Source organism: Rhinatrema bivittatum, chromosome 5 (genome assembly GCF_901001135.1).
Source record: "Rhinatrema bivittatum chromosome 5, aRhiBiv1.1, whole genome shotgun sequence".
NCBI classification, from domain to species: Eukaryota; Metazoa; Chordata; class Amphibia; order Gymnophiona; family Rhinatrematidae; genus Rhinatrema; species Rhinatrema bivittatum.
Window position 1 is genome coordinate 269,651,321 of NC_042619.1, and position 12,884 is coordinate 269,664,204.

General features: G+C 41.9%; 1 protein-coding gene across 15 annotated transcripts in view; it reads left to right on the forward strand.

Moving 5' to 3' along the window:
• The window catches only part of AAK1 (AP2 associated kinase 1), a 128,299-nt gene extending 115,693 nt beyond the window's left edge, over nt 1-12,606 (forward strand). For all 15 annotated transcript variants that reach the window (XM_029604012.1, XM_029604017.1, XM_029604014.1 and 12 more), the window contains one exon: nt 7,947-12,606. In XM_029604012.1, the coding sequence (XP_029459872.1) occupies nt 7,947-9,070 (1,124 nt within the window). In that variant the 3' untranslated portion in view covers nt 9,071-12,606. The remainder of the gene's footprint in view (nt 1-7,946) is intronic.
• The last annotated feature ends 278 nt before the right edge of the window (nt 12,607-12,884 follow it).

The following is a 12,884-nucleotide window of genomic DNA, read 5'->3' on the forward strand; positions in this document are numbered from 1 at the left end:
CTATCACTAGAAAGTGGCCGGTTTTTTGGTTTTTTTTTTCTTCCATGTTTCTGGGCGGGCAGGGGGAGGAGCTTACTGTGCATTATCCAGCTAGGCTGAGAATCGGATATGAAACTAAAGTGCATGAGAACAGGAAGAAATTGTGGCTTTTCAGTTTGGATTAGCAAACAGTAAAGAAAGAGAAACAACTTCCAGCATTAGGGTGGGTGGTGGGGCCAGGAGGGAAAGGCCCAAAGCAAGTGCTGTTTTGTTTTTTTTTTCTTTGCACAGAGTGATTTGGGCAAAGAGCGAGAAGCATTACAATTTACAGGCAAGATCAGAGAAGAGCGTGTGAGGGGCCAGACCAGGGATCCTTTTATCGGTGAGAACCAGGAGGTTGAATATGTTTATGTACAGAGCCATGGTTCTGTGGCAGTGCTAGCAACCAAACCTTGGTTACCCTGGCTCATAAGAACATGCCAAACTGGGTTAGACCAAGGGTCCCATCAAGCCCAGCATCCTGTTTCCAACAGTGGCCAATCCAAGTCACAAATACCTGGCAAGTACCCAAACATTAGATAGATCACAAGCTACTATTGCTTATTAATTACGGTTGTAGCAGTTTATGGATTTATCCTCTAGGTAGGTGGGGACATACTGCAGCCTGATTGTTGGGCCTGTATCTGTACTAAAGCGAGGGACAGGATGCTCTGGGAGCTAGTGAATTAAAGATTTAGTGAGAAGTCCCAGAGCACCTGGGCGTGAATCGCTTAGCAGCCAGTACTTAATTTTTCTGACTTTTGCTAAAGCAGCTGAAATGTTGAGGTGCCTATAAATTATTCAGTGCGGAAAAGAGAGGAGATTCTGCGACATTTCACTCCTGCAGTACAAAATGCATTTTATTTTGTCTGTAGCTTCTCATTTTTAACTTCTGTACTCTGAACTATTCTTAATAATATTCCCCCTCCACACACACACACACACACACACACACTGGATGCTGTGGGATTATGCAGTCTCTGCCGCTGTGCTAATTTCATCTGCTTGAAAGGGAAGCATTGAGCAAATGCACTTAAAACAATTTGTCAAACAAATGTTGCAGCTAAACCTGCAGGGTAAGTACGGTATAGAAAAGCCACTAGTTCTGCATAGAAAGGGAATCTCCCCATGCTGTAAATATAATGCCGTTGGATCGCATCCATCCTTTCAGAAGAGAGGATGGGTGACCCTATGAAGGTTCGGTGGTGGTTATGGTATCTCATTTACCACATTGATGGGCTGAGTTTGGTCAGCAAGCAGCTGGTACTGTGCATAGGTCTATGCACATAGGTTTAGAGCTAATCACAGACTCCTATCCGGGTAAAGAAACTGTAGCTTTATTAGCTCTGTGCTGCAAGAGAGCGACTCTGTTGCTGGCTTGAAACGTTGGTTAAGCACAATTACTGTAGGACTGCCCGATACCTGGTGAAGTTTCCCCCGTTCCCCCCATCCCAACACCAGCACACTCCTGAACCCAGAACACTACACCCCAGCACGATTTCCCCTCATCTTGGTCCCAAATATTTGTGCTTGCCCACCCCCACTCCCTGATTCTAGCACTTTCATCCTTGACCTGGGCCAATCAGCCATCTTGCTATTCTCTCCCCGTTAAACCCCTCTGTCTGCTTCTCTCTGGGTCTGCGGCCCTTTATTTTTTCCAGGTTGCCTGTCGCTGTGGCTCTCTGCTTTCCTGTGGTCCTGCCGACAGCCCGTGTCAGTTGCGCGTGTGGGTGGGTTGTGAATGGGCAGCCTGCCAGTCTGACTGCAGGTCTCGCAGCAGCAGCAGCCACCTAACTCGGAACTTGTGGGCGTCCATTCTCTGAGCTTGGTGAGTACAAGCACAAGTTCAGAGCCCTGTGTGGAGGCACCCCTGCCCACTGATGGCCAATGGACCCCAGCCGCTGGGATACACCTATATAAAGAGAGAGATGGTAGGACAAGGTAAAGCAGCTGAACGCCACATCCCCACGAAAGGCGTGATGTGGGTCATATGGCTGATGTTATCAATGTGGACCTATGGTAACCAAAGCAAATTAGGATATTAATCAGCTACATGGCAGGGATTTCCATTTTGTTAATAGTTCACCTGCAATAAATTATAGGTGTGTGCATGATTTAAAAAAAAAAAAAAAATTTCTTTTGCGTATGCTGGGTTTTTTTTCGTGTTTCGTTTCTGTGTTTTAGTGCATGCAAAAATACAGTAACGAAGCTTTTTGTATTTTTTGGTCATTTGGAAATGAAACGCCAGATGCTGTCGTCTTTAAATGACTTACAGTGCAACGTGCTGGGGTGAAGCCGTCCTCTCCAGCACCATCTTTCCCCTCCCTCGTGCTGCCAGTGCCACCGCTGCATCCGAATGCGAGGAAAAGGCTCAATTAGCCCAGCTGCGCTGCTTACTGAGGGCACCATGGATGCAGCTTGCTTCTCTCCCAGGATGCAAATGTAAGAACATAAAGCCCAGCTGCAGACAGGATAACTCATGTGAGCAATTGATGGTTTGCCATGAAAATTAGCACATGCTGCCCCAGTGATTGCTGTGATACTGTGGATGACTTGTTCAAACTAAATGGATCCTTTTTTTTTTAATCCCTGCACTCCAGTGTTAAGTGCTCAATTATTATTTGATCTTGTATGTTTTCCCTTCTGTTAGTGAAGTAAAACCGAGGTCCTCCAGTGAAGGGGTGTGCTAATATCCTTTTTTGTTTTTCCTTCCTTCGTCAAGAAAGCCTGGAGGCCTGCTAACACAGTTTCTGATCCTGTCCCAGGGGAAAACTTCCATGCTCTCCCTCGTCAGATGGTGTAGTTACTTGCCCTGTCTTTTCAGCTTCCAGTTCAGTCTGCTCCTGCTCCGTCTTTTCTCTCTTTCTTATTGATTAATATCTCCTTAAGATGATTTGGGGGTGGGAGTGGGGAGTTCAAGTAAGCTTTTACACTGCGTCGATCACTCTGTGGAGTTAGCTTATAAGTAATGCAAATAATTAAGACTCCTTGCTTCCCCTGTGCTTGGAATAATACGGATTGAATTCTTCGCTTCTGCCTCTCAAGGTGGTTGGGACAAATCCTCAACCTCTGCCTTGCAAGATCCCCCAAGCCTCTCCCTCTCCAGTTGTTTTGGTTAACATGACATTTTCCCAGAACCCATTCTCCCGGCTTTGTGTGTTGCTGGTATTTTTGTCCTCCGGGCTGGAGAGGCTAGTAAGATACTTTGGAACCAAAGGAACTGAGCCTGGGATTTCACCACCAAGCTTGGTAGGGCAGCCAAACTTAATTCCCAGATTGGACTAAATCCTACTCTGCTGCACGTAACCAGTTTGGGCCTAAGAGGATGCCGAACTATCTGAGCTGACTAACCCTGGAGGTGACTCGCATACTCGTATGTGCTCTGTAGTAAAACAGTGTATGCCGTTGTAAAATGCTTTTCTAGATACATACTTTTTTTTTTTTTTTTTACATTTTCGCCTTCTGTGCAATGTAGATATTAACGTGATGTCATTGGCTCAGTAAAGCTTCAGCAAGTTACAGGTATATCAGGAGAGAGATATATCCAGATATCTATATGCAATGGTTAAACATGTTAGGAAAAACGAAATTCTCAAGGTTTTTTTTGTTACTGCAGAAAATAAAGGTAGCATAGGTATAAAATACTGAAGCATTGCTAGCGAGCTGTAGACTTTGGAGAAGCATACATAGTATTTTTGTACAGTATCCTTTGAGATGTCCACTTATATCAGCCCTGTCCTTGTCCAACAGTGCAATGTACGGAAGTGAATAATTTCCCAATAAATGATTTTGATGCTTATGTGCATTGTGGGTTTTCTCTTTTGGTAAGTGTGAGAGTGCTGCCAGAGGTATGGCAATATTCTTTATTACAAATGTTAGGCCTTGACTGCAGTTAAATATGAAAATGAGTGGTTTTATGCAAAATGTGTTTGGAGAGGGTACCTAAAGCATCTGCTGTTTTATATATATATATATATATATATATATATATATATATACACACCCACACCCCTCATGAATGCTACACAAGAATAGCGATTCATCAAATCAGCAAGGACAAGCAGTATCACTTATGGTCAAAGACAACCTGTCCTCTGTTTTCTTGACAGTTTGGTTTGCTAATCTGGTTGGAGTTACTTAGTGTTTTTCATGTGTATTTGCTTGTAAAATTTTGGCTGTGGGCCACCAAAATACTCTACAGCAGAGATTGGACCTTTGTGCATTACTACTGCAAAAATCAGATTACTGCCTGTTTAACCTGTAAATCAGGTCTGCGTTCACTGAACTAACACGTGTCGGGCAGGTTAAACGGACAGTAATCTGATTTTTGCAGTAGTAATGCACAAAAGTCCTCTCTCTTCTGTAGAGTATTTGGAGGCCTGCAACCAGCTGAGACGTTCAAAAGTTATTTATTACTGCTACTGAGGATTTCTCCTGTTCCGCAGGATCCAAAAAAATGTTGAAGCTGTACTAGTAGCGTGGCCCTCAATCTTTTTGCTCCAGGAGTCAACATTTGGTATCTCACTCTGTTAATCCTCTCTTAATCTGAACATTTTAAATTGTTTCAGTTTAAGCTTTAAAAAAAAAAAAAAAAAATTACAAACCAAACCAGTCCGAGGTGTGTGAGGATCCCACTGTCAATTGCTGTGGGACTTGAAGGTTTCAGGGCTGAGGATGTCTGCTGCGCAGTCACTGTATGCCCTGGGCAGATGTCTAAAATTGCTTTTCTCGTAGGTGACCTCTAATGCATGTACTCTGCTTCTTCATCAAACAGCAGAGCCATCTGGAAATGGTCACAAAACGGCATCATTTTTTTTTTTTTAAATCTCAAATTAAGAACCAGACATTTTTATTAGTTTCAATTTCTTCTGTTTGTAGATTAAAGCATTTTTTTTCCTTTTGTCCCCATGGCTCTACTACTACATGTAGCCCATGTTACTTTCATTGCTGTTTTGCAGTAAAATGGTGTGGTTGCTGTATTAGTCCACTTGAACATGTGGAAATAAGTCAATATCCAGAAATGGATGCGTTGATTAGCTTTTTCTTATTGGATTACCTTAATTCATTTCTTGATGAGCTTTCAGGTGCTACGCACTCTCTTCTGGTCAAAACAGAACATAAGCAGTTGCCATACTGGGTCAGACCAAGGGTCCATCAAGCCCAGCATCCTGTTTCCAACAGTGGCCAGTCCAGGCTGCAAGTACCCAATGAAAGAGCTGAGGAGGGGAAGTATAGCTCCGGGAAGCTTGTCGAGAAACAAATTAAATAAGTTCAGTAAAAAGGTATCACATTATAGCATTGGTGAGGTTGATAACTCGATTTTTTTTTTCTTCTTCATTGGATTTTTTTCCTGTGTCTTTCATTCTTCCATCAATGCAATTGTGTCCAAGACATTTGGTTTAGTATTAAAATGCAGTCAATATAAGATGCCAATTATGTGTTTGTACTTCTTTGCTTGACCTTTATTTCTGCATCTCATCTAGTAAGGATGCAACACTATTTCAGTCGGAGATCCGGCACAGAAACCACATTCAATTTTTCCCAAAAGACTGTTTCTACTGCCTTAAAGATTAAGGGTGGAGGTGTTGGAGGCCAGCACTGGAACAGATTTTGGGCATGCGTGGCACAGAGATGGAGGGCAGGTGAAATACCAAGATGTTGGGTAGCATGGATGGGCTATTTTGGTCTTTCATCTGCCGTTATTTACTGTGCTACTTTGTCAGCTGAGGTGCAAGAAGGGTTGTGCGAACAAAGGACATGCAAAATAAAATGGGAGTGTCCCCTCTTCGTGTTAGTTCAGTGAACGCTGACCTCTCACAACTAAACTTACATATTTAGAATACAGTGAAGCATGGAGATAATACAGACGGCCTGAACAACACTTCAAAAGCACAGATTTGCTACTGTGTTTATCATATTTATTCTGGGTAGATTCTCCTCCAGGTATGTCTATGGGGTGCTGCTGGTTGTTGTACTCATCCATTTTATTTATGTATTTAAAGATCTGTTTTGCTCTTGTGTAATAGAGACATAGGGCCATTGTCCTAGGTATAGTTTCCTTGTTGTTGTCAAGACTGGCATGTATATTTTAATGAACTACAGATATTGTCATTGGGACCTGGCTACAGATGGATTATCAAACTGTGTTATTCACTAACAAAGACTGCTCTTCCCTTACATATGTGCACTTGCCTTTTTTTGCTAACACCTGCCCCCTGACATGCTTCTAGCCTGCTAACCTTTCCTTGAAGGTAAGACCTCTTATCTTCTGCTAATTGTCTGTGAATTGTAAAACAATAGAAACTCTTTCTTGGGTGCAAGAGTTCTCATAAAGGTCTGTCATCCTTCATGTCTGCTCACCAGCTTCTAAGAAAAAATGACGGAAAAATTCTGGGCTAAGTATATTTGTTTGTAATATATGGGATATGGTGTCAGAGTGTTATTCCCATCCTGCAGCAGTTATTCTAATTTTTTTTTCTACTGTGAAAACAAATATAAACCTTGCAATGGCAGGAATGAGAGCTAAAGAAACAGGTCTTGTTCACCTTTCTCCCCAGTGGCTGATGGCAGTCCACTATTAGCATTAGTGAGTGACCAGAACATGTGAATCTATTTAAGGCAATTTGTTTAAATTTACTAAACTGATTATAAAATAGAACTCTATGGGGAAATTTTGCTAAAAGTCAAGGTTTTTAAGTAGGTGTCAGGTAGGGCAAGAGGCAGTCTGTGTGTCTATGCCAGGTGATCATTCTGGTTGTCCACTCACAAAATGGCCTTGTGGTGCAATGATGCAGGTTAGCACATACATGCAAACCTTTGGTTTCTCTGAGACCTCGTCCAGAAGGTTGTCTCAGATGCAGCACTATGTAGTTGGTCCAACCTTAGTGTGGCCCTATAGCCCTGCACCTGCAAAAAACATCAGCTCTGGCACTCCGGGCTGGATGTGCTAGATTTAGTCAGAAACCTACTCTTACTCAAAGGCCATGCCAACTTGCAGTTATTAATTTGCATTGCTTGCATTTTACGATTTAGACCTGGAATTTGGGATATTCTTCCTATTTTTTTAATTTAATTTATTTATTTAACATTTTTTATATACCGACATCAGTTTGCACATCGTATCTGTTTACATATAACTTGAAACTCGGACAGGGAAACTTTCATGCAGGCATAGCCTTTACAAAGAACAGAAAAACAACATGATAATGTTAAAGAAATTAGCTAGATAAAAGGTTAACTGGAAGAGAAATTATAAATAGATTCACTAGGTAACGATATGTAAAGAGTAGGATAATTAGGAACGGTGAATTTCTATGTACAATATATACAGCAGAGGTTAAAATCGGAAAGGTGATTTTCAAGGGGGAGAAGAGGGAGGGGTGAGGGGGTTTAAAGAAGAATCTTGGGAATGGGTTAACAAAAAGCTTGCGGGGTAAAGGCAAGGTTTTTGCATGAGGGGGAGAAAATTACATGAAAGGTTCAAAAGTATACAGAGATAAGTACATAAGTTTGCAGGTTTTTTTTTTTTGTTTTTTTTGAGAGAACTGTTACTGCGAGAAGGATGAAAAAGGTATCCCAGTGATGGTGATGCATCTGTGTCCTTGTATTAGAGCAGTCTTATTCCCCATATGTATGATGGGTCTGCCACAGCATAAGTAATTTAAAAACAAGTGGGAAGAGAAATATTGATAGCTAACATCTGAATGTTAATGTGCCTAATCACATCTGTGCTAGTTTTTTTTTTCTATGCATCTTGTCATCAAAGTTGTGATTTTTTTTTTTTGACTGTGCAGTGAATCCATGCCTGAGAAACTCATTCATTTCTCACTTGTTGCCATGTAACATTTTCATGCAGTTAAAAAAGAAAAAAAAAAACCATGTATAGAGGGAGTGAACAGATCTGCTAATGTCTTGTTTTATGCTTGTAGGTCACCAGAGAGAATCAAACATTTATCTTGGCATAACTGCCGAGCAGCATAAAGGATCTGCTTCTGATGGACTTCTGCTGAACGATGGCTGTGAAACACTGGAGGCTAAAACTGACTTTTTGGGAAGAGGTGGCCCGTCAAGCACTAGCTCCTTCCACAGCAGTGACGGAGAAGGTACAGACCCGGAGACCGATATCTTCAATTGCAGTGGCTCCAGGCCTTTGCTGATGGACTCTGAAGAAGAGGAGGAATCCAATAAGTGTCAGCAGACACACCAGGAGACCCTGCACCACACTGTCCAGAGCTGTCAGCCAGACGTTTCCAGAGAAGATGCCCACCTCCACCCGGCTGCAGTGGAGACTCCTCCTGGAGCTTTTCAGCAACCCATTGGTGACCTCTATAAAGAGCCGGATGTCTTTGCCACAGCTCCGTTCAGGGGCTCGAGAATACTTGAAGATGATTCGGATATTTTTACCAAAGCACCATTTTTTGCCAAGGGCAACGTTGCTACTGGGCAATTGGAAGAAAAAGATGTCTTTCTACAGGCGCCTTTTACAAAAAAGAAAATTTCAGAAGAGAAAACTCTTGCAAGTGTTTCATCTCAGTATGTTACTAAGGAGATCCATGGCCCGCTTCCTGTTATTGGGCAAGGTCCTGATCATAGTCCTGTGTGTCGCAACGTAGAAGCAGGACCGGTAGCCTCGCCTCTGGCCCCCAACGCTCCACACACTTCCAGAGAGAGCCTTTCCCGTCATTCCATAAAAGTTGCGGAAGACCAAGACAGCATTCCTCTAAAAGGCACCTTAAAGGAGCCCACAGGCATTCAAAATCACAGAGTCCAAGGACAGGAGCTCTCACCGGAAACTCTACTGGGTTCCGTGGTCAGCAAACAGTTCCACCCACAATCTTTAGCCAAATATTCCCGTCATTATGGTCCAGAGGATGGGCAGAGCCTAGGAGCCCAGCCCATTGCAGCCTATAAAGTTGTTTCTCAGACCAACAAACAGGCTATAGCGGGCTCTGTTTCTGTAGCACCTCTGTCATCTGGGACTCTGAAGATGCCTAGTGCTGACCCATTCACTTTAGCACCTTTTCCTTCCAAATCAGGCAAACAGTATCCTTAAGTTACATGTGCACTGAGATTAAGCTGTGCTTCTAATAAGGATCTGACATTGGACCTCTAACCTCAGAGGCATAACTTACCCTAGAGCAATAGCTAAGCTTTCTGAGTTCAGAAGTCAAGTTGCAGTGGTAAACGCTCTTTAAGTTATGCCACAGTGGCGGTGGTGGTGATGATAATGCTTTCTTTTCCAGACTGTTTACTATTGCCAGGTGTTTGGATTTGTGTGTTTACCAGCCATTTCTTTTAGTGATATCCTTTTGGCCTTTTTAAGATGATGTTAAAACCAGTTTCAGTTTGCACTCAGCTTAGGAAGGAGACATTGTCAACCAAGTCAAGAGCTGCTTAGTAATGGTTCAGTTATCCACCTGCCCCGGTGAAAAAAGCAGTATTAGGAAAACATTGTATTGCAATAGATCTTTGCATTATGTAGGAAAACAGAAATGCAACAACTGGGTACTCTTCTGTTCCCCTTCTCTGTCACTGAACACCTCCTTGTGAAAGTGCAGCTTGGTGTGCTGTCCATTTTTTTTTTCAATTAATAAGCATATTTAGGCATTGTAAGCGATTGGCTTTGGGTTAAAAATGATTTGGCTGAAAGTGAATTTCACAGTATTGTGAGAGGTGTCACTTGTGTGAGGATGAAGTTGCATCTCGAGTGCAGGTTACATGGAATGATTCCCTTCTGCTTTAAGGCAGATTTCTTGCAATATCTATTAAAGTGGTTGGCTTAAGATGGAACTACCCTCCTGCCCCTCCCCTCCCCTAAAGGTCCAGAGCACCAAATTATTGTCTTTATTATTTGTGGCGGTTTTTGAATGGGCAGCATGTAGCCGACCTTTTAATCTCCTTCCCAACCATGAGTTCCTCTGGTTCTTAGGCTCAGCAGGATGTCCAGGCTTTGCTGGGAGGGAGCACAGGTTCTTGGTGTACGCCAAGCTCCAAGCCCTGAAGGAAAGCAGCTTTTTAAATAAAAATAAATAAAATCCCCCCCTCTTTTCCCTTTGGAAGGTTTGCAGTGCTATATTTTACTACTCTGCACCTATGGTTGGTAATTTCTACTGGGCTGACCTTTTGGTCAAGAGTTGGGTGTACCTCTTGAAACCTAAGAAATACAGGCTGAATTGGTTTAGGTCAGAGATAAGTTGTTCTTGCATCCCTTGCTGGTTGATTTCATAAAGGAACAGCTTGAATGCTGGCCTCTGTAGATTGTGGAGAGAGTGGTGTGTGCGCATGAGGTGACTCTTAGTTGCTGTTATCAGGGCTATGTTTTGTGAAGTTGCAGGGTCCTGGAGTAGTGCTTTGTGATTTATTTTTTTTTTCCCCATTTGTGCTTTTAGAATACAAATACAAGGCATACCTAATTTAGCACCTTGCTTGTAATAGTGTGCTATTGTCTTGCACATGCACTGGACCTCTGGTGAGTCCTTGTCCTAAGGCTCAGTGCTTTGAGCTGCATCTTCGGATTGAATGCTAGCAGAGGCAGGCTGGAAGAGAACCATTTAGGAAAATTGTAAATCTTTGTCCCCTTTTTATTTTAATTTGTAATTCCACTTAGAATCATAAACATCATGGGAGTAGTCTAGGCCTGGAAAGCCTGCATTCTTTTTCTATTCAGAGATAAAATGTTTTAGTAAGACTCTCAGAAATAGAGCATTCATTATGGCAGTTTGAAAACCATGTTGAAATATAAGAAATGGATTTTTAATGACTTTATTTTCCCTTAAAAGCCCTAGTGGCAGAATAGCAATGATAACCTTCAAGATAGAGTATTACTAGCCAGGTTAAGGTCAGAATGCATGGTGGTCGTTACCATTTAGTCCCTGTCACATACTAAAAGGTTGTGGTTTATCTCTAAGAGATGGTTGTTTTTAAAGTGCATGCACTCCTCCCTCTTTGTAAGGTTCTCTAAAATAAGGCTTCAAAGTAAGAAATGATTTATTTACATTTGTGACTAGATGCAGGTACTAGAATATTTTTTTTTCTAGAGTTTGTTTTATTGCATTTTTCACTTTTTGGTCTTATGCAGAAATGAATAATGGTTGTTCTGCAATAAAAGAAAAAAAAACCGGTAGCTGAAACAGAGCTTTTCTTGGCAGTCTATTTTTGATGCTAGCTAAGGGAAAGGTAGAATAATTAAGCACTGAGGCCTGCTAGTCTCTGTTTGCCTACACCGGGGCATATTATGAGACAGGAGGCCACAGGAACTCAAGGTATTCATTTAACATTCTTGCCTACTCTAATGATGTCACTTCCTGTTTCCTTTCCTTCAAGGCTGCCATGCTTTGCACAGATTATTCCTGGAAAGACTTTGGAAAGCAGCGATTATTTGAAGGGAGCATGTGCTGAAAATTCTTTGCTGGTAATCAGGGCTGAGTTTAAAAATCTGGATCTGTGCCTTTGCTGTGCATATGGGTTCTAAGAACCAGTCCAGCAGTTTCCAAAGGGGTGGGGTGCTTTTTACACTGGTGGCTGCAAACTGATGCCGCCCTTTGTATCCATATACAAATATGCCATTCAGCCGGTCAACTGGATTGGATATGCAGCAGTGAGTTGGAAGCCACATGAGCCCTTTGGCATACCACAGAATAAAATGAAATCAGCTCTTGTGTTTTGAAACAGTACATTAGTAATTGAATCTGCTGCTTTGAGAATTGACTTCCTCTAAAAGTGACTCACTAAATGACAGCGGTTAAGTACTGCTGATCTATTTAGGATGCTGTTTCCTGCCAGTTAATTGTGTGCTGCCTCCACAGGCCATCAAGCTAAACGAGCAACAACCTGATCCATGATTCTAGATTTTGTCTCCTAACTGCTGTTGCAAACTGCCAGCTTTGGATATCGGGCTAGACCAGTCAGATTTTCAGTGGTTACCTTATTTGGTTGTTTGTGTCAGTATGGATTCCATGTGATTACTGTGACCCATTTAGTCAACAATCCGTAAAAAAAAAAAAAAAAAAAAGCATGGGAGCACAGCCAGCTGCCAATCTTTGTGAATCATGAGTTTTCCTTATAATGGCCTAAATTCTGCAAAAATGACCCATAATGTTTGTTTTCAAGTTGGACAAAAAAATAGTCTGGCATGAGGAATATTTGGTTCTGTCCCACATATTTACTCCAGTGCCTAATGTTTTATGCACCTCCTGAATTTCACAGAATAGAGGTCTGTGAGACTTAAGATTTGTTTTACATTGTATAAACATATTTGATTGGAAATACAGTATGATATGACCTTTTTTTTTTTTCTATTTTAAAGTGAGGCGAGACCATAAATGTGAATTCTAGCATCCAAGCTCCATTACATTCCCCAAATGCCTATTGAAAGGTGAAATACTAGGCTTTGTTTACGGTGTTTGCATTTAATATGGGGGTTGCATCTTTTGGAACTTGCACAGGGCTTTTGTAGACAAATACTATGGCCAATGGCCCTGAGTAGCTTATGGCTCTAGGAAGCTGAGTGTGCAATGAGTGAAAATGTAAATGGCTGCATGTACAGTAGGAATGATTGATCTGTTGGCAAATAAAAATGACCTTTCATTATTTGCATCATGTCTCTTTCCTCAGGGGGCTCTTTACAGCAAAATTTGACAGAACAGAGTTTGTACCAGACTGACTTTCGGGACAGGACTTGTACTGATCATGGCGAAGATCTTGTGCAGGGGCATGAGCCACACTGCTTATTATGGGGAGAAAGTCTTTGCTTGCTAATTGGGTTTGTTTCTATGTACTGTACTTTGTGTGGTTTTGTCAGTGTACAGTCTTTTTTAACCCGTTGGGTTAACATTTGTTTTGAATCTTCCTGCCAATTCTTGAAATGC